Source organism: Megalobrama amblycephala, linkage group LG4 (genome assembly GCF_018812025.1).
Source record: "Megalobrama amblycephala isolate DHTTF-2021 linkage group LG4, ASM1881202v1, whole genome shotgun sequence".
NCBI classification, from domain to species: Eukaryota; Metazoa; Chordata; class Actinopteri; order Cypriniformes; family Xenocyprididae; genus Megalobrama; species Megalobrama amblycephala.
The window spans coordinates 31,251,883-31,279,489 of record NC_063047.1 but is presented as its reverse complement, the minus strand read 5'-3'; the positions used below and the strand labels follow the sequence as shown (position 1 = coordinate 31,279,489).

The following is a 27,607-nucleotide window of genomic DNA, read 5'->3' as shown; positions in this document are numbered from 1 at the left end:
GAGAACATTTAGATGTGTGTAATAAAAATACAAATGATGAGGAATAAAAATATGAATAATTAATTTTTCTTTTATGTTTTTGATGACGTCTACTGTGCTCTCCTCCATTCAAAGCGGTGAATCTGCGCATGTCAAGTAGCCCCGTCTCCTCCCTTGACGTTCAGAAACACAGGAGCTAGAAGATATATAATTCTTATCTGTATATATTTCATAATATTACCTTTTGTCATATCGACGTGTTTAATTTAATGTTTTATGTTCATTTAAGGTATCACGATTGTTATTAGACGTTTAGAGTATTTACAAAAAATGACGAATTATCATATACACTTGTAGCTATAGCTCGTCGGATTGAAGGTAAGATTGTAAACAATCATAATCTTTTGGGCATCATGATGCAGATGAACCCAAATAAGCTCAAACCGTCCGACAACTTACAAACAGATTAGATTTTTTTCTTTTGTCTTGGTCCTTCGGCTGGACAAAATTGTTAGATATAAACTGAATGTCATGGTTTCCTGGAGCCATGTCTTGTAAATCTAAAGTTGCTCCCAGTGTTGATTTTGACCACAGCTGCTCTGACAGTGTTGAGTATTTGACACTCAACTTCGGGCCTTTTGAGACTGTCCACCGCTGGAGGAGGCTGCCACCATGTGATGAGTTTGTGGGTGCAAGGTACAATATTTATTTACACGTTTTACTCCATCTTTAACAAGATATTTGGTTTTCAGCTGTAAAAATATGTGTGTATATGGGGTTCTGTTTCTTGCAGGCGCAGCAAACACACTGTAGTGGCATATAGGGATGCCATCTATGTTTTTGGAGGAGACAATGGGTGAGTATTTTGGTTTTCCTTCCCTTTCCTTTCACTCCAAAGATATAGAAAGATCTCACTCTGGTGATCATTTCTTTCAGCAAGAACATGCTTAATGACTTGTTGCGGTTTGACGTGAAGGACTGCTCCTGGTGTCGGTGAGTGTTATATGTCAATCGCATGGAGGTGCATGTGCTTTTTTTGTAGCCTCTAACATGAATTTATATTATTGAATAGGGCGTTTACTACTGGCACCCCACCAGCTCCAAGATATCACCATTCTGCAGTTGTGTATGGAAGCAGCATGTTTGTGTTTGGTAGGTTTTCAATCTTCAGTCAAGTCTTTATACAATACAGATTGCCTCAAAGCAGCTTTAATTCACAGTAATAAACAGGAAACTAATGGAATCAATGATGCAACTTAATCAAATATGAGACAAATTCAGATTTGCTGTAAATCAGCTCTAAAAAAACGAGTGTCATTATTCAGCTCAAGTCAGTTCAGTTCAATAACTGTAAAGTTCATCAATTATGAAACAAGTTCAATTCAGTGATAGGCAGCTCTACACAAGACAATAGTGTCTTTATTCAACTCGAGTCAGTTTAATGTTGATTCAGTTCATTCATTCATTGATTCAAAACACGACATTCAATGTGCCATTCTATGTCGTGTTTTCCTTTCCCTTGTTCATAATGTATTCTTGCTTGTATTTTAGGTGGCTACACTGGAGACATCTATTCAAACTCTAACTTGAAAAACAAAAATGATCTATTTGAGTACAAGTTTGCTACCGGGCAGTGGACAGAATGGAAGGTGGAGGGACGGTAAGTCATAATTTTTTTAACAATTATATTTTCGGTCATTCTCGTTGTTGTTGTGTTATTGTCTGTCTGACATGCATGCTTTTTTGTTTTTTATGTTCCAGTCTGGTTGCCAGATCGGCTCATGGAGCCACGGTCTATAACGACAAACTCTGGATTTTTGCTGGATATGATGGAAATGCCAGGCAAGCATGCTGTCCCCCTCTTTACACAGCATTGAATGGCAAATTTAAATGTGTTGTAACACAAACAAATCTATGCCAACCTAAAACTATAGGATTTTTTTAAATGTTACTGTTAATTTATGACTGAACCCAATTTTTGTTTTCAACAGGCTGAATGACATGTGGACCATCAGTCTTCAGGATCGTGAGCAGGCATGCTGGGAAGAGGTGACTATCTTTGCATTTGTTTAATTTAAAACTTAGTTTGTGTTCACCTATAAAGGTGCTAAAGAGGATTTTTTTTTAATACATTTTTGCAATATTACTTGAAACTGTCTTTACTAAGTGATAAAAGACTATTTATTAGGTGCACCGAAAGTAATAATATTAATATACATCATCTGTGCACGAGGAAGGGCCTTAAAAACATCAGCCAATCTCGCGTAAACGATTGGCCCTCTGGCTTGTCAATCACTGCCGTGACGTTTCTTGTGAGAGACGTGCGCGGATTGGCCCTCTGGCTTGTCAATCACTGCCATGACGTTCCTTGTGAGAGACGTGCGCGGCTGCTCGCTCCAGTAACTTTCCACAGGCACCGCATGCAATGTTTTTGTCAGGAGACAGGAGTAACAACTGCAGATTATGAGTTACCTGCGGTGAGTCCGACATAATGAATCCACTAACACGACACAGCGAATGCCAGTGGTAAACACTCGTGTTCCAATACTCGTGCATGAGTTTTGGGAGGCGTTCCCTCGAAATGAGCTGTGAAGGAGGGGGGTTGTTCTTACGCATGCGCTCATTTCAAAAACTCAGTAACAGTCTTTGGTTTCTCAGTTGACGAAAAGATCCTCTTTAGCATCTTTAAGCTTATAAAATGTATAATAACTTGTTTCTGATGTACCACTTTCTTTGTTTCTTTTAGATTGAACAAAGCGGTGAAATCCCACCCTCCTGTTGTAACTTCCCAGTAGCCGTATGTCGGGATAAGATGTTTGTCTTCTCTGGTCAGAGTGGAGCAAAGATCACCAACAACCTCTTTCAGTTTGAATTCAAAGGCCACATGTGAGCACAGCAGAGAGGACATTGATAAATGTCATTTTATGTGTATTATATACACGTTTTTATTATGTCAGGTCACTTTTTTATATAATGCGTTATACAATACAGATTGTTTCAAAGAAGCTTCACTGTATTAAATAGGAAAATAAGTGTCATTGTTGCAGACTTCAATTATAAATCAATTTCAGCTGTACAGCAGATAATGGTGTCATTATTCAGCTCAATCCAGTTCAGTGTTGTTTCAATTTTGTTCAATGTTAAGTAAAGAGGAACTATAAAATTGAAATGTGTTTTTTCCCACAGATGGACCCGTATCCCAACTGAGCACTTGCTGCGTGGCTCCCCTCCGCCCCCTCAGAGACGCTATGGACACACCATGGTGGCGTTTGACCGTCACCTGTATGTGTTTGGAGGAGCGGCAGACAACACTCTACCCAATGAACTGCACTGCTATGATGTGGACTCACAGACCTGGGAGGTCATTCAGCCCAGCTCTGACAGCGAGGTAGAACACCAGCTAACATAATTACAACAAATCTATAATATTTCCATTGAAATGTAATGTTTGTTAACATACACTACCATTCAAAAGTTTGGGGTCAATAAGATTTTTTTTGAAACAGATAAATGTGTTTATTCAGCAAGTATGCATTGAATTGAACAAAAGTAAAGAAATGTATGTTACAAATGATTTTTTTTTTTTTTTTCAAAAAATGTTGTTCTTTTGAACTTTCTGTTCATCAAAGATTCAAAAATATTAAGCAGCACAACTGTTCAAGAAGCTGAAATGTTTCTTGAGCGGCAAATCAGCATATTAGAATGATTTCTGAAGGATCATGTGACACTGAAGACTGGAGTAATGAAGCTGAAAATTCAGCTTTGATCACAGAAATAAATTACAGTTTAAAATATATTCAGATAGAAAACATTTATCTTAAATTGTAATAATATTTCACAATATTAAAGTTTTTATTGTATTTTGATCAAATAAATGCAGCTTTGGTGAGCAGAAGAGACTTATTTCAAAGACATTTTAACTTTTGAATTGTAGTGTATTTGTTTGTAGACATATAAAAACACATGGAGTTTAATTAATTGAAATAAATCTGAACAATCATGGCTTTGACTGTACCTATAAATTCATACGCATCCATGACTATTGTGGATGTTTCCACCATTCATTTTTGACTTTGATAATTGAGTTCCCCTGTAGTTTGGGGGAAAAGGGTTTCACTTTTAGTTTGGTGTGTTTGTTCTTTGTAAATGATCACTTTGAACTCTCATGACACTTTCTCTCAGACGGTGAGAGAAAATAAACAGTTTGGTGGTGAAATAATAAACAGTATTTTTTCAGCCGCACTCTGATTATTTTGTCCTCTCCACTTCATAAGTGTTGCTGGTATATTTAATATTTTATAAAATATACACTACCGTTCCAAAGTTTGGGGATAGAAATACAATTAATCAATACTTTTATTCATCGAGGATGAGTTAAACTGATCAAAAGTTACAGTAAAGACGATTCTAATGTTAGAAAATATTCTATTTTAAATAAATGCTGTTCTTTTGAACTTTCTATTCATCGAAGAATTTTGAAAAAAATTTGTACACAACTGTTTTCAACATTGATAATAATAATGAATGTTTCTTGAGCATCAAATCATCATATTAGATTGATTTCTGAAGGATCGTGTGACACTGAAGACTGTAAGTAATGATGCTGAAAATTCAGCTTTGATCACAGGAATAAATTACACTTTACTGTATATTAACATAGAAAACAGCTGTTTTAAATTGGAATAATATTTCACAATATTACTGTTTTTGTATTTTTAATCAAATAAATGCAGGCTTGGTGAGCAGAAGATACTTCTTTTAAAACATAAAAAAATCTTACTGACCCCAAACTTTTGAACGGTAGTGTATATATATTGCTGGTATTATTATATATTAAAAAATATACTCTTGTTTTTTTTTTCTTCCATGCACCTTGTTGATTTTGTGAAGTTTCACCAGAATAACCATACAACACTTTCTCTCAGATGCCAAGTGGGAGGCTGTTCCATGCAGCAGCTGTTATCCATGATGCCATGTACATCTTTGGAGGGACGGTGGACAATAATGTACGCAGTGGAGAAATGTACAGATTTCAGGTGAGTGCTTGACCTCCAGAAATACACCTGCTTCATTTAATGCAATTAAACATACTATATTATTTAACTGCTCTTTATTAATATTATTATTTTCTTTCCTAGTTTTCTTGTTATCCAAAGTGCACACTTCATGAGGACTATGGCAAACTGTGGGAAAACCGTCAGTTCTGTGATGTAGAGTTTATCTTGGGGGAGGTTAGTTTGTCCTGTAAAAAAACTAAATTACATGTTTTTTATCTGATACACGCTATCATTCTGAATCATTGGCAACATTTTAGTTTAGTAATAAATCAGCTCTTTTAATCTCTCTGTGTACTGTTTCCATTTACAGAGGGAGGAGAAGGTCCTGGGTCATATTGCCATAGTAACAGCTCGCTGTAAGTGGCTCCGAAAGAAGATCCTACAGGCGAGAGATCGACAGAAACAGGTCTCTATTGTCAAATGTTGTGATTTGTTCTATTTTTTTTTTTTAATAAATATTACAAAATGTTTATTAAATGTTTTTGTAGATGTTTACCTTGTAATGTGATTATTTGTATTATTCTTTATTTAGGTACATTCTCAAAAATTATTTTCTGTCCAAAACAATTTACTTTTGGTTAATCAGAATGTAAAATAATATTTTGCCTCTTTTTGTAGAAGAGTAAACTTGAATGCAATGAGGAGAGTGAGGAGTCTGGCTCAGGCAGTCAGAAGGACAACTCTGGAAGGTCCTCAAGGGGTCTTCCTTTATTGGAAGTGTCAATCAGAGAGGCAGACGCTCAACCATTTGAGGTTTTGATGCAGTTCCTGTACACAGACAAGATACAGTACCCACGTAGAGGTAAGTTACACCAAACCCCTTTTTATTTTCAGATATGCGCTCTGTAGTTCAGTTTAAATTGCCCTTATTATTCTTTTTCGGATATTACCTTTCATGTAGTGTGTAATGTAGTTATTTTTGAATGTAAAAGGTCTGCAAAGAGTCAAAGATCAAAGTGTCTTTCAAAATAATCGTTTCTGAACTGCCGAAATGAGTCGTCAGTAATTCCAGTCTCACTTCCGTAACCCATCTACGTAGGTTTGTTACAAATTTGTATAATGCCAGCCTGTTGTCTTCATTGGCTCCCCCTGTTTAACCCGCCCTCAAACTTTGTAGTTGTAACTGAGGCCTGGAAGAGTCTGGTTTGTCGATATGTCGAGAAGATGCTGTTTTCTGTGCTGTGAAAGCAAATCCACTTTGCATGCACTTCCAAAGGATGAGGACTCGTGCTCTAATCAATCAAAATTAGGAACCTTTAAAATGTCATAGAAGGGGCACTTTAATAAAATGCACAGAGGGTGTCATAGGATCATATTTTAAAGCAATCATCTTCCTTATCTCTCTCCACAAGGTCATGTGCAGGATGTGCTGTTGATCATGGACGTTTATAAACTTGCTTTGAGTTTTAAACTGTCCAGACTGGAGCAGCTCTGTGTTCAGTACATTGAGGCATCGGTCGATCTGCAGAACGTCCTGAGTGTGTGTGAAAATGCAAACAAACTTCAGCTGGACCAGCTTAAGGTAAAGTTGAAGACACACCTGAGCACAAACTAACCTTGATGGAAAGTCAGATTCTCTTCTTTATCTATATTTTCGCCCCCCAGGAACACTGCCTGAACTTTGTGGTCAAGGAGAGTCACTTTAACCAGGTCATCATGACTAAAGAGTTTGAGCACCTGTCCACTCCGCTGATCGTGGAGATAGTGAGACGCAAACAGCAGCCTCCTCCGAGAGTCTATTCAGATCAGCCGGTGGACATAGGTGAAAATAAGCACACACTCTTTGTTCTTTCCTTGCAAGCATATTCGCTTTCAGGACAGATCTAAAAATTGGGGATATGGCTCCAAAAATCATGATGGCAGTTCTTTGTTTCAGGCACATCTCTGGTGCAGGACATGAAGGCTTGTCTGGAGGGGGCGGGCCATGAGTTTTGTGACATCATCCTTTTGCTAGATGGTCATCCGCGCCCTGCACATAAGGCCATACTTGCTGCTCGCTCCAGGTAATGTACACAATAGTCACTAGGCCCTATAACAACACCTCGACAAAGACTCGCTTTTAGGGTTGGGAACCGAGAACCGGTTCTCATCCGGAACCGGTAGTGTTTTTTTTAAAAGAACCGGAACCGTGCAAGATTTCTAAGTTTCGGTTCCGAAAATGATTCTGATGTGATGGGAGGGCGAAGTGCGGGAAGCGTATCCATTAATAGAGACGTCTCACCTCATGAATATTATATCAATGAATGCACTGAAAAGCCCTAGCGCTCATATGCATCAAATAGAGAGATGCACAACGCTGCACGATTAATCTTTAAAAGATCGCGTTCTCGATTTCATCACCCACATGATCTAATTCCTAAATGACAACGATTCGCCCGTGTATATTAAACCTTTGACAGAAATAAAATCACGACATTCAAATCTGCGTTCGTGCTGCCGTTGATCTGAAGAGAGTTGTCGTGTAGATATAAACAGCTTCACAATCTTTTCAAACACACAGTATCATTATTTCTGTCTGACAAATATTCCAATTATCAAAGAAGTATAGAAGTAACTGGACTTCAAATGACGACTGTATGGATTGCACTGTTACGCCACTAGACTGTGGCAACAAATTACTGTTAAAAATGTCACTGAATCACTGAATCATTCTTTCAGAAACAAGTCTTTATGAATCCAACTTACAAAAATATTGTTTCACCTGTCTGGATCTTACACGTGTAAAACTTTACAATAAGGTTCATTTATGAACTAACCATGAGCAATACATTTGTTACTGTATTTGTTAATCTTTGTTAATGTTAGTTAATAAAAATACAGCCATTCATAGTTTGTTCATGTTACTTCACAATGCATTAACTAATGCTAACTAATACAACTCTTGATTTTAATAATGTATTAGTAAATGTTGAAATTAACATTAACAAAGATTAATAAATGCTGTAGAAATGCAGTTCATTATTAGTTCATGTTAATGTAGTTAACTTATGTTAACTAATGAACCCTATTGTAAAGTGTTAGCGAATATGAGATTAGCAGTCTGTTAAATTCATTTTACATGAATAATAAACACAAAAAGGACTGTTTGAGTCGAGTATTGTGCATTTTTCCCTTGCTACCATTTTTTATTAATTGTTTAATTATTTTAATGGAAGCGGAAGCGGAACCGGAATCGGAACCGGAACCGGAAAATTTCTTACGATTCCCAACCCTACTCGCTTTACAGTATTAAAGGATTAGTTCACTTCAGAATTAAAATTTCTTGATAATTTACTCACCCCCATGTCATCCAAGATGTTTGTCTTTTTCTTCAGTCGAAAAAAAATTATATACTTTTTAACCACAAATGCTCGTCTTGCACTGCTCTGCGACCCGCCGCACGTTACCTAATCATGTTAGAAAGGTCACACGTGACGTAGGCGGAAGTACCACGGTAGGGCGAAAAACTCCATGTCGTTTTTTTCCTCCAACTTCAAAATTGTTCGACATCGTTGTTTTGTGTAAAGGCCGCTTGACTTAGTCTTTGCGTGTTCGCTTTGTAAACACTTGCTAGGTACTTCCGCCTACGTCAAGTGTGACCTTTCCAACGTGATTACGTAATGCATATTTTTTTAGAAAATGACGATCGTTTCGCTAGATAAGACCCTTATTCCTCGGCTGGGATCATCTAGAGCCCCTTGAAGCTGCACTGAAACTGCAATTTGGATCTTCAACCCGTTGAACCCTGTTGAAGTCCACTATATGGAGAAAAATCCTGAAATGTTTTCTTCAAAAACCTTCATTTCTTTTCAACTGAAGAAATAGACAAACATCTTGGATGACTTGGGGGTGAGTAAATTATCAGGAAATTTTAATTTTGAAGTGAACTAATCCTTTCAAGGATACAAGTGTATGGATGTGTTCTCAATGGAATATTACCATAGTTCTTACTGCATACTAGTTAGTATTAAACTACATTTACTGCATACTATAATAGTGTGGTGCAGTATGCATTTATAAACATCTACATTGAGCTATGTTGTTGTCATGACATGATTTCAATACATTCACATGTGCATTTAAGCAAATGATGTCCGTGGAAGTGAATATGATTTTTTATTTTTATTTTTCCAATTTTCCAATTTTTAAAAGTCTTAATGAGTCCGGTAAATCACGGTTGATATAAATTCTGGTTCATTCATCACCCTGGAAGTGGAAGGTCAAGTTGGCAGCAGTGTACTCTGGTTCAGTGTTATTTTAGTGTCATTAATATAGTATTATAGTATTTATTCATATTTTCAACTAGTTTTTTTATATATTTTTCATTTTAGTAATTTTGGTTGTCCTTTTTTTTGTTGGTTTTATAATTAGTTTTATTTAGTATTATTTATATTTTATTATTATTATTTCAGTTGGGTATTCCATGAGCAAAATGCATGGTATTCATACTGCATATTACTTTATTTAATTTTCCCACATAAACAGAAAGTAGTAAGGCATTCCAAACATGTCTTTATCATTTTGACTGTGTCTTTTAATTTACCAGTTGATCACTGCCTCAATTCTTTCTCAGTTATTTTGAGGCCATGTTCCGCTCCTTCATGCCAGAGGATGGGCAGGTGAACATTTCAATAGGTGAAATGGTTCCTAGTACACAGGCCTTTGAGTCTATGCTGCGATACATTTATTATGGGGATGTCAACATGCCTCCAGAGGACTCACTGTATCCTCATTACTGCTTCATGTTCTACATTTTATATTGTAATGTGCAATCTTTCTTTCTGAGAGCATGCATAATGCTTGTTATAATGCTTTTGACTCCTTTTTATATTATTTTTATGTGTTTATTTGTCATATTAACAAACATTTCAATGAAACCCATCCCTCATATGCTAGAGCAGTGTTTCCCAACCACTGTGCCGCAGCACAGTAGTGCGCCATGACAAGTTGTCAGGTGTGCTGTGGAAAATTACGAAATGCCAATTCTGTAAAAGGCTAATGTTTTTTGTATTTAAAGAGCGGAGAAGAGTCTTAGTCTGGTATTTTCCATCTAGTTGTAGCAAATATACTGTTTTAAATACCTTTTTAATATCATGAGATTTTGTCCAAATGTATTCAACAATAAGAAAAACTGACGCTCATATAACTACAATAAACTTTATATCATGTAGGTTGATGAAAACGTAATGCAGTGCACTGACTGTCTCAGATGCGGCTGTTCCAGTGACGGACAAAACATATCTCTGTCATTCTCTGGTCAAAAAAACGTGTAACTCCATTTGAGCTTGATTTTCATGAACTGTTATAATGACACATGCACAAGTCTGACTATATATAAAGCTACAATACCAACTTTGATGACACTGTGTTTAATTATTTAAAAAATACAAGGTTTCTGCCAGACAGCAACGATAAATACATTTGTTGTTTTATCATCACCACCACCAACAAAATCATATACAGTGCCCTCCACAATTATTGGCACCCTTAGTAATTATGAGCAAAGGCGGCTGTAAAAAATAAATCTGCATTGTTTATCCTTTTGATCTTTCATTAAAAAAAAATCACAAAATTCTAACCTTTCATTGAAGGAAAACAGTTGAAAGTGGGGGGAAACTCACATTATGAAATAAATGTTTTTCTCCAATACATGTTGGCCACAATTATTGGCACCCCTAGTAATTCTTATGAGTAAAATATCTCTGAAGTATATTCCCATTCATATTTACATTTTTTAGCACACCAGGGTGATCATGAACATGAAATTGTTCAGCTTTGACTTCCTGTTCCACAGGAATATAAACATGAGGAAACACAAAGGCCAAATTCCTGTAATCATTCATCACAATGAGTAAAACCAAAGAATATAGTTCTGATGTGCAGCAAAAGATTGTTCAGCTTCACAAAATAGAAAGTGGCTGTAAGAAAATAGCTAAAGCATTGAAAATCCCCATTTCCACCATCAGGGCAATAATTAAGAAGTTCCAACTAACTAAAGATGTTACAAATCTGCCTGGAAGAGGACGTGTGTCTAAATCGTCTTAATGCACACTGAGAAGGAAAGTTTGAGTGGACAAAGACTCTCCTAGGATCACAGCTGGGGAAAAGCCTAAAAAAAAATTACCAAACAGCACCTACATCTCCACAAGTTGTTCGGGAGGGTTTCAAGAAAAATCCCCTGCTCTCATCCAGAAACAATCTCCAGCATATTCAGTTGTCAGACAGGACTGGAACTTCAAAACGGGACCAGCTTCTATGGTCAGATGAAACTAAAAAAGCTTTTTGGCAGCAAACTCACCAGATGGGTTTGGTGCACACATGGATAAAAAGTACCCCATGCCCACGATTAAATATACTGCTGGATCTTTAATGTTGTGGGCCTATTTTTCTGCTGGAGGTCCTGGACATCTTGTTCAGATTCATGGTATCATGGATTCTATCAAATACCAACAGATAAATCAAAACCTGACCGCTTCTGCTAGAAATCTTATAATGGGCCGTGGTTGGATCTTCCATCAGGACAACGTTCCAAAACAAACATCAAAACCAACACAAAAATGTGTCTATGAGCACAAAATGAAGCTTCTGCCATGACCATCCCAGTCCCCTGACCTGAACCCTAAAGAAAATGAGTGGAGTGAACTGAAGAGAAGAAGCACCAACATAGAGCTACAGAGCCACTGAGCTACAGCTTTCCTGTAGCTCAGTGGTTAGAGCATGGCACTAGCAATGCCAAGGTCATGGGTTTGATCCCAGGGATTGCACATACTCAGATACAAATGTATAGTATAATGCAATGTAAGTCGCTTTGGATAAAAGTGTCTGCCAAAATGCATAAATGTAATAGAGCTGGAAATCTGAAGGATCTGGAGAGATTCTGCATGAAGGAATGGTCTCTGATCTCTTGTCAGGTGTTCTCCAAACTCATCAGGCATTATAGGTGAAGACTCAGAGCTGTTATCTTGGCAAAAGGAGGTTGCACAAAGTTTTGAATAAAAGGGTGCCAATAATTGTGGCCAACATGTTTTGGAGAAAAACATTTATTTCATAATGTGAGTTTCCCCCCACTTTCAATTATTTTCCTTAAATGAAAGCTTCGAATTTTGTGAATTTTTTTGAATGAAAGATCAAAAGGATAAACAATGCAGATTTATTTTTACAGCTGCTTTTGCTCATAATTACTAAGGGTGCCAATAATTGTGGAGGGCACTGTAGCTACCTATTTATGACCTTATTGTGTTCATACCTGACTTAAGCTTAAGTTTCACCCTAAATGTGAGTACTACTTTTAATATAATATCCAGTTTTAATATGCCATTTGATGCAATGCAAGTTTGTGCAATTTTGTTATTTTAGTGCTTAGTGATGTGCCATGTAAATTTTATTTATTTTTACTTATCAAAATTGTGCCGTGGCCAAAAAAAAAAAAAAAGGTTTGGGAAACACTGTGCTAGAGACATGAATGATACCTCATAGAGTAGCTTGTTTAGGGGAGGTGTGCTGTTACTTTTTCACCTGGTGGATTGAAGAATTCCATTAAAGGATGGACCTGAGCTGCATCAAATTTGAATTTATGTTGTTTGCCCTTAACTAGTGCACAGATATCTGTTTGCAGCACCTTATTACTACGGTTTCTCCAACAATAGACTGCAGGCCTACTGCAAGCAAAATCTGGAGATGAACGTTACTGTAGAAAATGTCTTACAGGTATGTATCATATATCATGCACTACCGTTCAAAAGTTTGGGGTCAGTAAGAAATTAATACTTTTATTGGGCAAGGATATATTTAAATTGATTAAATAGTGACATTAGATTTTTATGTTACAAAAAAGATTCTATTTCAAATAAATGCTGAACTTTCTGTTCATAATAGAATAGAATTCTGAAAAAAAAAAAAAAATGTATGGCAGTTTCCACAAAAATATTAAGCAGCACAACTGTTTTCAACATTAATAATAAGAAATATTTCATGAGCAGGAAATCAGCATTTTAGAATGATTTCTGAAGGATCATGTGACACTAAAGACTGGAGTAATGCATCACAGGAATAAATTGCATTTTAAAATATATTCACATAGAAATTTACAAATAACTGCAGCATTGGTGAGCATAAGAAACTTCTTTCAAAAACATGAAATCTTACCAACCCCAAACTTTTGAACGCCAGTGTAACTCATAACCCTTTGATGATAAAGAACAGCAGTCACATGCCATAATCCCGTCTTTATCCTCAGATCTTAGAGGCGGCTGATAAGACTCAAGCTCTGGACATGAAGAAGCACTGCCTGCATATTATAGTCCATCAGTTCACCAAGGTGGGTGTGCTATTGACCACAGCTCTAAGCGTGTGCTGGCTGCCTCGCCACGGCTAAAAAAAATCCATCACCAAAATATTCAGTGCAATGTGGATAACCTCTACGAGCTCTTTAATGCGTACGATATTTCAGTACAGAGAGATCTGTAACTATGTAAGTTTGATATGCATTTAGACCTATTTATCATGTTATCAGTGTTATCAATCACTCAAATTTCCTTTAATAGTGAGAAATTGTCACACTTTCAGTTACACTTAACAAGTGTAGTATTTTTTTAAATGCCATTGAGTGCCTTTATGAACATAATTTCCTAAATATTTGACATCCTGGTGCTATTTGGCCCTGTTAGCTTATCAGTTTCTTTTTGGCTATTTATTTGCGTTCTATTGCATGGCCTATGTTGTTTACCATTTATTTCTTTGGTTCTCCTTCCTTCCCTGAAGGTGTCCAAGCTCCCCAACTTGCGATCGCTCAGCCAACCGCTGCTGTTGGACATCATTGACTCGTTGGCATCCCACATATCAGACAAACAGTGCACTGAGATGAGCTCTGATATATAGTCGATCCTCCCCTTTCACATCCCATCCAATACCTTATGAACTTTTTCATTAACGCTTCCGCTCCATTTCCTTCCCTCTTCCTCCAGCACCTCCTCCCAACCCTTATAATTCTGCTTCACACAACCCCTGTTTGCTGCATCACATTCTTCTGGACTATATTTACCAAATTGTGTTTGAGAGAGAATTGTGTTTGTTTTAATGTGCACATATTTTGGGCATATATCTTTATTTGGTAGTGAACATCAACGTATACGTCATATACTGACGGCCCACAACTTGTTTAATTAGACATACAATTAAGTGTCCCACATAATGAAAGCTTTGAAAACACCACTCCTATTAGGATACATTTCACAAAAACATGTCCAGTTAACAAAATCCAAAGAAAAAAAATAGAAATGTTATATTGCATAAAGAAATTGAACTCAATTTATGGCCACCCATTTTCTTTTTTTACCTTTTTTAATGTCCATTATAAACCTTTTAGAGCTAAATTATTCTTCAATAAATGATTTCATCAGGTTATTGTTAATTAAATAAATTAAAATAAAGTGCAACAAGTACAAATAATACCATTGTGTATAAATAAAAATAATTAATTAAAATATTTTTTGTATTACAGCATAATGAGTTATTTTTTACTATGCATATATTCATTCTTTAAGCAAAATATGATTTCTTATTTCTTTCTTTTGATTTTTTTGTTTTGTTTTGTTTTATTGAATATGACCTGGATTTCATCTACTGCACTTTATGAATATACAGTAGTCCTTTATTTATTCCTGAGCCTTGTAGTAATTTTGTGCTGCTGTTATAAGTTATGTCAGCGCTCGTCAATATGCAGTTATGGCATAATATGGCTTATAATTATATAAGTGGATCAGCACAACAGTCAACTCATGTATGCTTTACTGTAATCACTGAGATGTTCTGTTGGTCCTGTGGGAACTATGCCTTAATAAATTGTGTAACATCAGCAGACCGTTTTGTGGTTTTATTTTCTGTGTATTATATTATGTATACGGTGAGAGAGAATGTAGACGAGATGATTTGAGGGGAGTTACTGTGGATGATGGATGGCTATAAACAAATCTGTAAGTATCTATTCATTTTTCCTTTGCGCAGTGTGGTTCATAAGATTACATTAATATGCTGTTTGTTAATACGAGCATTTAAAGGTTCTGTGAGTGCATGTTTTCGAAATCCATGTATAAACTTTGTTTACTACCTGAACTGAAGCCCAATGCTCTTTTTCAGCCAATCAACTGCAGAAGAGTTAATGTGCTTGAAGCAAAATGGCTGGAATCACGTTCAGCACCTTTGATGGGGAAAAAAAAATAAAAATTCACATGATGTTGACAGGTGTAAAGACTAGACTACGTTAAAACTAAAGTAAGTAAAAGTTGAGATACCCTACAGCAAATATTACGTCACCAATTCCACTACCACTTGAGTAAAAGTCTTACACACAGTTTCAGAGACAAGGCTAAAAGCGATAGCTCACCCAAAAATGAAAATTATCCTAAGTGAATATGACTATCTTCTTTCAGACGAACACAATCAGATATACACTATATTGCAAAAAAGTATTGGTACACCCCTCCAAATCATTGAATTCAGGTGTTCCAATCACTTCCATGGCCACAGGTGTATAAAATCAGGCATCTAGGCATGCAGACTGCTTCTACAAACATTTGTGAAAGAATGGATCGCTCTCAGGAGCTCAATGAATTTAAGCGTGGTACCACGATAGGTTGCCACCTGTGCAATAAGTCCATTTGTGAAATTTCCTCACTACTAAATATTCCACGGTCAACTGTTAGTGGTATCATAACAAAGTGGAAGCAATTGGGAACAACAGTAACTCAGCCATGAAGTTGTAGGCCACGTAAAATCACAGAGCGGGGTCAGTGCATGCTGAGGAGCACAGTGCGCAGAAGTCGCCAACTTTCTGCAGAGTCAATAGCTACAGACCTCCAAACTTCGTGTGGCCTTCAGATTAGCTCAAGAACAGTGTGTAGAGAGCTTCATGGAATGGGTTTCCAAGGCCGAGCAGCTGCATCCAAGCCTCACATCACCAAGTGCAATGCAAAGCGTCAGATGCAGTGGTGTAAAGTGGTGCCTCCACTGGACTCTAGAGCAGTGGAGACGTGTTCTCTGGAGTGACCAATCACGCTTCTCTGTCTGGCAATACTTGCCTGACTGCATTGTGTCAAGTGTAAAGTTTAGTGGAGGGGAGATTATGGTGTGGGTTTTTTTTTTTTTTGAGCAGTTGGGCTTGGCCACTTAGTTCCAGTGAAAGGAACTCTTAATGCTTCAGCATACCAAGACATTTTGGAAAATTTCATGCTCCCAACATTGTGGGAACAGTTCAGGGATGGCCCCTTCCTATTCCAACATGACTGTGCACCAGTGCACAAAACAAGGTCCATAAAGTCATGGATGAGCGAGTTTGGTGTGGAGGAACGTGACTAGCCTGAACTAGTCCTGACCTCAACTCAATAGAACATCTTCGGTATGAATTAGAGCGGAGACTGCGAGCCAGGCCTTCTCGTCCAACATCAGTGCAACAAATGCGCTTCTAGAAGAATGGTTCCCATAAACACGTTCCTAAAAATTCCCATAAACACGTTCCTAAACCTTGTGGAAAGCCTTCCTAGAACAGTTGAAGCTGTTATAGCTGCAAAGGGAGGGCCAACTCCATATTAAACCCTACAAATTAAGAATGGGATGTCATTAATGTTCATGTGCATGTAAGGGCAGACGTCCCAAAACTTTTGGCAATATAGTATATATGTAGACTGGGTAAACCCAGCCTGATCTGCCGGCGATTTGATTTCGCCCGGCAACTCAGTCTGGAAACCCGTACATTCATTTCTACTGCTTCTGTTACACTTTTGCAGGAACCAATCACAGACTGGCTTGTCCACCTTGCTCGCTATTGGCGGGTGTAACACAATGACGATAGAGAAGCGACGGCAAGCACGACCGTCAATCCAATTCCTTTTAACCTCTCGACGATGCTGAATGACTTCTTTAGTTTAGCAAACAAATCGCTCGATTTGTCGCTCATTGATCACGCCTCTTGTGCAGCAGAAAAGTATAGCAAACTCCCCAGACCAATGTTCAATTTTAAATTGAGCTTGGTCTGGTGATAGCCAGACAAGTATATACTGTATGCATACGTATAGGGGGGGATTTTGAAGCTCCCCCAAAAAATGCATCCATCCATCATAAAAATAGTCTATTCAGCTCCAGGGGGTTAATAAAGGCCTTCTGAGCAGAAGCATTTGGGTTTCTCTTAGAAAAATAACCACATTTAAAACTCTAACAATAACTAGCTTCTTGCAGTTATTGAAAGTTGAAGCATTTTTTTGGGCTTCAAAATCTCACCCCCTTTGTGAGTTTAGGTGAGTAAGGGCAAAATGCACAAGATATAGTACCTTCAATGCCCTGTAGATGGTGATGTCTCTTCTTTTGTAGCAGAAATAAACTGCTGCAGAAAAAGTTAGGTGCCACACAAAATGTAACGAGTAATTGCATTACTCATAACAAATGTATTGGAGTAAAGATTACATAATACATATTCAAAAATGTAGTCAAGTAGAGAGTAAAAGTTGCTAATATCTTCTATACTCAAAGTAGCCAAAATGATACTTAAGTACAGTAACTAATTAAATTTACAAATCTTTAAGTTGAATACTTCACTAAAAAGTCAAAATCATTGATGTTCTCAAACAACTTGGAATAAAAAATAAACATTATGAACTGAAATACTGTTTGCTGTCATTCTCAATAGAACACTGTAAAAGCTAAGCCTCAGACAGGGGTGATGAAAGAAAAATGAAAGGTTTTGGATGGCAGCACAAAGAGGATCATTCTCTTCAGAGCAGCACACATGCTGCCAAGAGCTGCAAGTGCACCTGGGCATCTCTCAGGCCACCCGGACTTTATTATTATCTGGCATTGTTAGTGATTGAACATATCTCTGAACATTAGCGTACTTTTACAGTCGACTGAAGAGGCCCTTTAACACTAACCAGTTTTATCGTTGCATTTTCACAAAAAAGGTTAGGGTTAAGACCAAATCCCCTTGAGACTCAGCTCAAAAGGGTAAATTACCCACGATGTTCAAAGCACTGATCAATCCTTGACCTTTAACCAGCCAAATAATCTTCATTTCAGTGTGTGGATCTGGTTACATCAGATATGGAAAGATAAGCCTGTATAATGAAGTCTTCTAAAAGTGAGAAAATTTAGCAATGGTAATTAAGTCAAGGTAAGTTTTTTTAATTATTATTCCTTATAGCAATTATGCAAGTTTCATTAACATCCATCTTGAAGTTTGATAGGTTTTTTCTCTTCTCTTTTGACAATTCTCTTATGACATTCAGATATGGCTGGGGTTCGTCCTTCAATGTAAGTCGATGCATTTTTCAACTACTTTATCATCTGTCAGGAGAAAAGCATACATTACCATTCAGAAGATTGTGGTTGGTAATACTTATGCTCTCCAAGCACTCTTAAAAATACAGTTACCAAAAGTTTTTTTGTTTGTTTGTTTGTTTGTTTGTTTGTTTTTTTTGCTTGCAGTGATGCCATTGAAGAACCATTTTTAAGTCCCCCAAAGATTATTTCAGTGAACATTCTAAAAAAAGAACCATGTTTTTTAATTTTTTTTTTAAAAAAGAACTTTTTGTGGAATGGAAAGTTTCTTGGAACCAATGGAACCATTGATGTCAATAAAGAACCTTTATTTTTAAGAGTGAGGCTGCATTTATTTGTTAAAAAAATACAGTAAAAACAACAATATTGTCGTAATATATTATTACAATTGTATAAATGTCTAAATATTATTGACATTATTATAGTTAGATATTTACATTCAGTGAAATGTTACAATTTAAAAACTGTTATCTATTTGGATATATTTTAAAGTGTAATTCAAAGCTGAATTTTTAGCATCATTACTCCAGTCTTATACTCCAGTCACATAATCCTTCAGAAATCGTTGTAATATGCTGATTTTGTGCTTATTTTTTATTAATATCAATGTTGAAAACTGCTTAATGTTTTGTGGAAACGGTCATACTTTTTCGGGATTCTTTGTTGAATGGAAATCTCAAAAGAACAGAGTTTCTTTGATATATATATATATATATATATATATATATTTTTTTTTTTTTTTTTTTTTTTTTTGTAACAATGTAAAAGTCTTTGAAAAAGAAAAATGTTTGATCAATTTAATGCATCCTTGCTGAATTACAGTATTAATCTCTTTCAAAATAAATGAATAAACAAATAATGGGAAAAAAGACTCTTACTAACCCCAAACTTTTGAATGGTAGTGTATCACAGTGGGGAATGAGTTATTTAGGTTTACACTTAAGGTTAGAGGTTTGCCATCTTTAAATGTAACCTATTATACATAAAGGTAAAGATTTGATGTTCAAGGACAAATGGTGAGGTATGGATGAGTTCAGCTCAGCATAGGACAAGGTGTCCAATTTCCTACCACTGATCTCTGAATATCAGAGGAGCTTTGGTGAATAAAACCTGCGGTACATAGTGTTCTCAAAGCGAACTGCTCTTCATTCGGCTGCTACCCGACACTTCGCAAAGTAACAGTATCCTAAAACTCTTTAGTATCACTTCTGAGTTAATCAGCTAAAATTAGCAAGAAAAGAGGCTCTTTTAAGAAGTTTCTTTGAAGCTAATTCTTTCTTTTCTTTTCCCCTCAATCCTAATAATGTCTTATTGCGCTCTGTTCAGGCTTCTTGCACAGACTTAAAACTGGACATATCGTATTTCCTCTTTAAAAAGCAGTTATTGTCCTCTGTTACGATATTCATCAGTTTGAAAAACAGTCCCGCCGTTGTGAAGGGCTGCAGGATTATCCGGCAAGAACAGGTGGGGTTTTATTAAAGCAAAGGAGGAGCCAGTCCAGACTAGACAAGAAAGGACGAGTTGAAAATCTGAGACAGCATCAGATGGACAGAGAGAATTGACGAGTGTTAATATGGTGCTGTTCACCACTAAGTTTGTCCAGAGAGCTTCGCTCTTTGTGTCCTTCGGAGGTTTAATCACAACGTTAATTACAACCTTCCTGCCACTATGGAAGACGATGAACTCAGATTTGAATGAGATGGAGAACTGGTATGAGGGTCTCTGGCACATGTGTATCTACACGGAGGAAGTTGGTGTGCACTGCAAAGCCTTCGAGTCTTTCTTGGCCCTGCCACCAGACACTTTAGTTTCACGGGTTCTCATGTGCATTTCCATTGCAACGGGAATTCTCGGTGTAGTGGCTGCTTTTTTTGGACTCCAGGGTGTCGAGATTGGTGCCGGACGGGAGAGGATGAAGAGGGCGCTGCTCATCCTCGGTGGAGTGTTTATCCTTGTGTCAGGGATCACGACCCTCGCACCCGTTTCACTGATGGCATACCTAATGGTAGTGAAATTCTGGGATGAGAATCTTCCAGATGTGATGCCAAGATGGGAGTATGGAGAGGCCATGTTTTCTGCCTGGTTTGCTGGACTTCTGTTAGTCGTTGGAGGGGCTTTTCTCTTTGTTGCCGTCTGCATGGGCGATCATGAAGCAAAGCTGCAAAATAAAATTCTCGCTCGCAATCAAGAACAGCGGCCGAGAACTCTGCATTACCGAAAGACTGAAATCATATAGCTTCCATTTCATCTTAAGGCTGGAAAATTCAAGAATGCAACTCAGCCTAAAATAAACTAAAAGGCCGGACTTGTTATAAAATATTGAATTTGTTTGAATCAGAATTATGATTGCAATTAGAGGAGTTACTTGCATGGTGATTTTTCATGGTGATCATCACCCTCAAATGATACATGTAGTAATGCTTCAGTACTTATTTCATTGGAATCGATCTCTGTAGACTTTTCAGATTTGTGAGCTGTCATCCTATAAAGAATACTAAAACTCTGCACATCTTTTTGTAAGGGTTGCACAGGATGGCAGCTGATTTATTTGCACTGTTAATGCGTTGCACCAAATCCTCATGTAATGTTGTGTATGGTTTGGAAGTATTTGGACAGAGTTATTCACATGTTCTGAAGCTTTTAAGTGCCTTTCAAAGCCCTCTTTGAAAAACAAATCAGTGGCCTATTGGTACTTTTACATACTGATAGATTTAAAAACATTCTCCCAGTATAGAAAAAATATAAATTGTGAATTTTTTTCTTTTTTGTGTGTGTTTATTATTTTATTTTATTTTATTTTATTTTATTATTTTGTTTTATTTTTTATTTTATTTTATTTTTTTTATTTTATTATTTTGTTTTATTTTTTATTTATTTAATTTTATTTATTTGTTTGGTTTAGTGCATTATTATTATTTTTTTTATTTTTTTATTACATAACATGTTAATCAATAACGGTAACAGTGCCAGTTATAGTTAATGCTGTAATGCAAATTTTGCAATTTGAAAAAAATAGTATCCTATGTGTCTGAATAAATTTTTAATTTTGGGGGGGGGATCTGAGACTGTTCTGTGCATAATCAGAGACTTTGTATGACGTAAAACTCATAATAACTGAAAATGACAAATATTTTAATGATCTATTTGTTCTAGTCAAAAGATTTGTTCCTAAATGGATATTTCAATGAAAATTCTGTCATCTTTTATTTGCCATCAAGCCATTCCATCTTCTTATCATGTTTTTCCTTGTGTTCCACAGAAGAAAGAAAGTCATATGGTTAAAGTGAAATGATGGTGAGTAAATGGTGACAGAATTTTCATTTTTAGATGAACTCTCTTTATGTTGAATTCTATTGAATTATTGTTAAATCAAGCAAGGTAAACTGATGGATCATTGAGGATATACAAAATAAAAGTGTGTGATTTGATCAGACCTCACTCAGAAGGCCTTTATTGTTTGGGATAGAAAACATTGTGTAGCCTAAAACATCCCTAATGGATATTTTGGCATCAGTTAGAACAACAGTAAAACAAGTATAAAGGAAATGAAAGAAGACAGATAGGGAGCGACAGACCACAGTTGAAGCAGAAGTTGGAAAACAATGATTTCTTTTTTCTCGTCTAGGACAGGCATGCTACCTTTTAGCACTCGGCTAATCTTGGCAGAACTAGTGTAGAGTTCAGATAAGAGTTTCCTCTGAAACACAGAGGTCAGTGGGTTTAAATGAACAGAAGGTGTGCCTGTGGCTTACAGTCAATGAGGTACATTCCTCATACAGTTGTTAAGAGCTATACCCTGCATCTGAATATGCCTATACTTACTATATGTGAGCAGAGTATGTCTGAATTCATAGTATTCATAAAACGAATGAAATGTACCCAGATGACCTACTACTTCCAGTGAGACTGTGAAGTGTGCATCCAAAAGACACTTTACTATATATATATATATATATATATATATATATATATATGTGTGTGTGTGTGTGTGTGTGTGTGTGTGCGTGCGTTTCAAAAGCTTGGGGTCAGTAACATATTTTGAAAGAAATCCATACTTTAATTCAGCAAGAATGCATTAAGTTAACCAAAGTATTTTGGCAGTAAAGATATTTAGAAAAGATTTATATTTCAAGTAAATACTGTTCTTTTGAAGTTTATTTTTATGCATCACAGTTCCCACAAAATATTAAGCATCACAACAGTTTTAACATTGATAATAATAAAAAGTGTTTCTTGTGCAGCAAATCAGCATATTAGAGTGATTTCTGAAGGATCATGTGACACTGAAGACTGGAGTAATGATGCTGAAAATTCGGCTTTGCATCACAGGAATAAATTACATTTAAAATATAAAAAAATAGAAAACCACTATTTTAAATTGTAATAATATTTCACAATATTACTGTTTTACTGTATTTTTGATCAAATAAATGCAGCCTTAGTAAGCACAAGAGACTTCTTTCAAAAACAGTTTAAAAATCTTTCCAACCCCAAACTTTTGAACAAACTTGTATATTTTAATCCATATATTATATTAATATCCTATTTAATATATATTAATATCTAATTTAATCTAATGTATTATAATAACTGGTATATTTTAAAGGTCATTGTATTAAACATGATTTATTATAACTGTCCAACCAGGTAATAACCGGATTAATAAGTTATTGTGCCCTTGAAAATCTAAAGCTTTCGATTCTTCCAGGACATGCACCGTCTCCACAGCAGGGGTTTTAAGCTGAAAAGCATCTCTACAGGACATTAACAAGACATTAATATTCATAGCAGAGAAAAAGGCTAATTCATAATTCATTAGATCTCTGATCTTCTATATATTATGTTGTGACCTGTATGGCTCTCTGCACTAGGACAGGCCATGTCCGGGACACTTTGTTGAAGAGAATGAAAGCTTAATGAAATTGTTATGTTTGTCCTTTTATCCTTGAAGTGATGTTTCCTCAGCTCTCCACCTCTAACCAGCAGAGGGCCTCAAAAGTAGATGTTCTACCAGGATCTTTGCTTCCTGATGGAGGTAACTTTGATTGTACCTGCTGCCAGATGTTGCAAAGATGTCAGATGGCTGCAGTAAAATCAGACTGCTTGTTTCAAGGCTGAATCCCTAATGCATTGGTTGTTATTTATTGCTACCTTAATGCATTGTGAGAGCATAATGTTTCTTTGTACAAAAGTGTTGTTTGAATCTAATTGGCAAGCACAACTTTAATCAGTGAATCATTATTTCAGGTTTCCCTTACGTGAAGTGCACCCAACTATTCTCTGATCCAACAGCATATTTATTGAATATGAAATCAGAGAGGTTCCCTTGTGTGATGACCACAGCAAAAATGGTTTCTCGAAGCCTCATGACCCTTTCAGTAATAATTAGAATGTAAGTATCTTCAGACATCTTTTTACTTTGCCCCTTTTACAAAGGAAGTCAGGAACACACAAAGGAGAAAAGATAAATCTAGATTTTTACATTAGGGGTGGTTGCTAAGGTTAGTGCATAGTGACTGGTGCATAGCTAGATGGTTGCTAGGGCATGATTTTTAGCACATTACAATGTAAAAGTGTTTTTGTTTATGTTGCCATGCAGTTTTTGGGTATTCTGTGTGTATTTTAGCATGCTGCTAGTTCTAATTGTATTTAGCACATTGCTATGCAGTTGTTAGGGGGTTTAGTTGCTTTTTTTTAGCAAGTTGCTATGCAGTTAGGATGTTCTGGTTTTTAGTTTAATGCTATGCATGGAGGGTTTCACTGTGTTCTTGTTGTTTTTTAGCATGTTGCTATTCAGTTGACCATTCGCAAAGACCCGTCCCCTTTAGTTACTGTTGCTATGTTCGACAAGCCATACCGATCTCTCGACACACATCATGTTCTCACGCAGTGAAAAATACATCGCGGAGCAAAGAGGACACTGACAACGCGTCGACAGACAAGACAGAGCAGGTTACTTTTGATATAAAACAAAGTCTCAAATTTTAAATTTTGTCATTTTTAAAGAAATGTAAACAATAAATACCGTTTTGTGGCAGTTCAAGCGGCTCGTGAACCGATCATCTCTTCCTACTAGTTCATTTATAGCATCAAATAAACATGAATGAACATTATAAGGAATGTTGTTTCAATCGCGGAAGGACGTCAGTACAAACCATTTTTCAAGTTCAAGTCCAAGTCCACCTACGTTAATCTGCTAACTCCCCTGACTGCTTTATCGAACAAAATGGCGGATTCGGCATTATGATTGGTTAGATTGCCTGTCAATCAACTTGGTAGTTTTTAGTAAGTTGATGTAGTTATTAGGTTTTTCGTTGTTGTTGTTGTTTTCGTTTTTTTAGTACGTCTGGGCAAAAGTATCGATTTCTCGATTTTAATCAATTCTCATTCTGAAGAACCGAAATCCCAAGAATCGATCTTTCAGTCTATGCTAACTGTTGAAAGGACAACTTCAGCGCGCCTGAACATTGTAGCCTTCCATCCAATAATCGCAATAGACTTTGTGCTGTTACTTTTGATATGAAACAATGTCTCAGCTTTCAAATTCTGCCAGTTTTATGATGAAATTCAAACAATAAATACCGTTTGGCGCTCGAGCTAAGTCATCTCCTCCGCTTTATATTGCTAGTTACAGCATGAAATGAACATGAATGAACATCAGTAGGTATTTTGAAAAATACAGTAGGCTACAACTCACCAAAATCCGTATCATGTCTTATCGCTCAATTTACCTGTTACATTTACCTCAGAAAAGCCATTCAATGACCAACAATTCGTTAGTCAGCTAGATATGCACTATTGCATATTCATTGTATTTCTACTAAACCTGTTCTTCAATAGGCGTATTTAATGTATGTTTAAATAAATCCGTCATGTTTTTTATGAAAGCCACCATTTAAATGTTTATATTAAAAAAAACAAACCTAGTAGAAACATAATTAGGCCTATGTCATTTAAAATGTATTATTATGACGTTATTTTTATAAAAACCTCAAATCAGTTAATTTTAACCTTTAATATTATAGCGATGTTCCAACTGGGGTTCCCTGTATAGTTTTAGAGTATGACTATGCAGTTTGATATTCTAGGTGGTTTTTATTGCTATGCAGTTATTAGGGTGTTCTAGGTTTTTGTATTTTGGCCCAAGTCAGAGCTCTTTTTTATTGTTCACAAGGTGAAAATCATTTTGCTTCAAAAAATAATAGCGCACTTCTTTTCAACAACTATCTTTTAATTCTTGTCCACGGCACAAACAGTACAGGATAAGAAAAGGGCCTGCATAACTCAGTGTTACACAGGGGTAGAGAATTATTCAAATCCCTAAACCTAAGTATGAGCATAAATAATAGTGATAGTCTTAGCAAGTGCCATTAATGAGCACTAATGATGCAGAATGATAATCTACAGGGACAAATCCAGGCAGCATGTACAGCAATGAGAACCTGAGATTTGATCTGCTAAAATTGCAAGCTAGACCCATGACTTGGTACTTTTGAGAGAGAACAAACTCAATAAAACTAAGGAGAATAAAAGATATCACGGGGACAGAGTGATTTAGATAGCGGTCAGCCAAAGGAAGCAGATTGATAGGTTGGGGGAGTGACAAAAAGGAGAGACGGAGTTGCAGGAGGGGGTGAAGAGCGAAAGGGAAAGTGGAGCGCTGGGAAAATTCATGCTGTGTTAGCATCCCTGAGCAACTCCATCAATACTGCATACAGCTGAGTTACTGGCAAGAGTCCTGCTGCTGCAACCCCAACCTCCGCCTGAGAGAGAGAGAGAGAGAGAATGCGAGAGATCAGGAGTGAGTAAAAAGAAAGAAGGGGGTAAAAAGAGAGGGTGTTTATGAAAGACAAGCACAAAAGCGAGAGAGAGAAAGAGAGAACAGTTCTTACAAGCGCCTCTGCTTTCTGTTGTGTGTGTGTGTGTGTGTCAGAGGTTTGTGGTGGGACTGTGCCTTGATCTTGGGCTACTGCAGTAAAAGCGTGAGGAGGAGGCAGGAGAGGAGAGCGCTGCGCTCTGGAATTCTCCACAGGAAAGAGGAATAACACCAATCCAGCTCCACAGATAACATCAGACCGGATACCTAGTGAAATTTCATCGGGTTCCACACCTCTGGCCTTATGCAGAAAACTCTGAGCACACCTGATTGAGACAGGACCAGGTGAGTAGAGATCATGAACTCAGTTTGCCAGTGTTATGCAATTCAGATTGTAATCTGCTAGTGCATGGAATAATGTTTAATCAGATTTGATGAACTTCTACAAGCAGATAAGATAAAGGAAAGCTCTGTGCGGTACGTGTGACATCTGAGGTTGAATTTTGCACTGGGAAGCTGTTTGGTCATGTTCAATAGACTGGTGCAGATTTGAGGTCCACAACGTTGGAATATTATAGCATGGTGCATTGAGATCTCAGATGATGGATGAACTTGTGTAAACTTTAGTTCAGTTTCAGTTTTTCTTTCTATTTACCCCATCTGGGGTTCTCAAACCTAGAAATATCAGGGAGTTTGGAAATTGTGATTGCCAGGCATGGAAAAGCCATACATATGTTAAAGGTTGTGGATATTTCTATTGCCAATTTTACTTTTAATTTACATTTAAGCTATTAAATTAAGATTTAATTTAGAGAAATGGCTCTTTGTGGGTGCAATCATTATACAAATATTTTTTAAAATAATAAAAAAATGCATAATCTGCTAAATACATAAATGCACATTTAAATCCTTATCCAGTAATCAATAAGGACTGAAAAATCATAGGAATATGTGGAAACTCTTTTCTATATCCTTTTAAAAGACATGAAAATGTAGATTTTTATGTAGTACACTGCAAAAAAAAAAAAAAAAAAGATCACTGGAGTACATTTTGCAAAAAAATTCTACTTCAGTCTTCTACTTACTGTTACTTGCCATTTCTTTTGTAATTATTTGTGAAATCTACTATATCTAAGTGAAAATTGCTTCAAAGTAAATCATACACCAATTTTTTAGTGTACTGAAGATGAAAGAGATATGAAAGTACAACTGAGCTTTACAGTGTAACAAAATCTTGATATTAAAAGATATATCAAGATTTCTCCCGTTCCTGTTCAGGCTTAAAATTCTCATTTCCTACAAGCTTGTATGAAAATTCAATAAAAGGGTCCTTGATTATTTCACTTCTTTAACTTTAGTTAGTGTGTAATGATGCTGTTTGAGCATAAACAACATCTGCTTAAGTTACGATACTCAAAGTTCAATGCACAGGGAGATATTTTCTTTTACAGCA

General features: G+C 36.5%; 3 protein-coding genes across 6 annotated transcripts in view; all 3 read left to right on the top strand.

Moving 5' to 3' along the window:
- Window positions 1–116: 116 nt before the first annotated feature.
- lztr1 (leucine-zipper-like transcription regulator 1) lies at window positions 117–14,868 on the top strand. Of its 2 annotated transcripts, XM_048188851.1 has the most exons (20): window positions 117–675; window positions 773–835; window positions 916–972; window positions 1,052–1,131; window positions 1,531–1,639; window positions 1,741–1,821; window positions 1,971–2,028; window positions 2,726–2,865; window positions 3,166–3,367; window positions 4,905–5,015; window positions 5,118–5,210; window positions 5,347–5,442; window positions 5,655–5,838; window positions 6,389–6,558; window positions 6,642–6,798; window positions 6,913–7,039; window positions 9,589–9,738; window positions 12,617–12,722; window positions 13,252–13,332; window positions 13,776–14,868. In XM_048188851.1, exons 1-20 carry the CDS (start codon window positions 506–508, stop codon window positions 13,890–13,892), a joined length of 2,352 nt encoding a protein of 783 aa, XP_048044808.1. In that variant the 5' UTR covers window positions 117–505; the 3' UTR covers window positions 13,893–14,868. The 2 variants fall into 2 exon arrangements, with proteins under 2 accessions (XP_048044808.1, XP_048044809.1); XM_048188852.1 differs by lacking the exon at window positions 9,589–9,738 and having other exon boundaries at window positions 12,662–12,722.
- A 4,339-nt stretch (window positions 14,869–19,207) lies between these two features.
- On the top strand, window positions 19,208–21,073 carry cldn26 (claudin 26). The gene has a single exon (XM_048186580.1). It carries the CDS (start codon window positions 19,912–19,914, stop codon window positions 20,572–20,574), a length of 663 nt encoding a protein of 220 aa, XP_048042537.1. The 5' UTR covers window positions 19,208–19,911; the 3' UTR covers window positions 20,575–21,073.
- A 4,346-nt stretch (window positions 21,074–25,419) lies between these two features.
- Window positions 25,420–27,607, top strand: part of LOC125267327 (apoptosis-inducing factor 3) — a 36,003-nt gene continuing 33,815 nt past the window's right edge. Inside the window, exons 1-2 of one of the 3 annotated variants that reach the window (XM_048188844.1) lie at window positions 25,420–26,139; window positions 26,272–26,499. The gene's annotated coding sequence lies outside the window, so the exon portion shown is untranslated. Of the gene's footprint in view, window positions 26,140–26,182; window positions 26,500–27,607 lie in introns of those variants that run through there. The other 2 variants (XM_048188847.1, XM_048188845.1) reach the window with 2 other exon arrangements.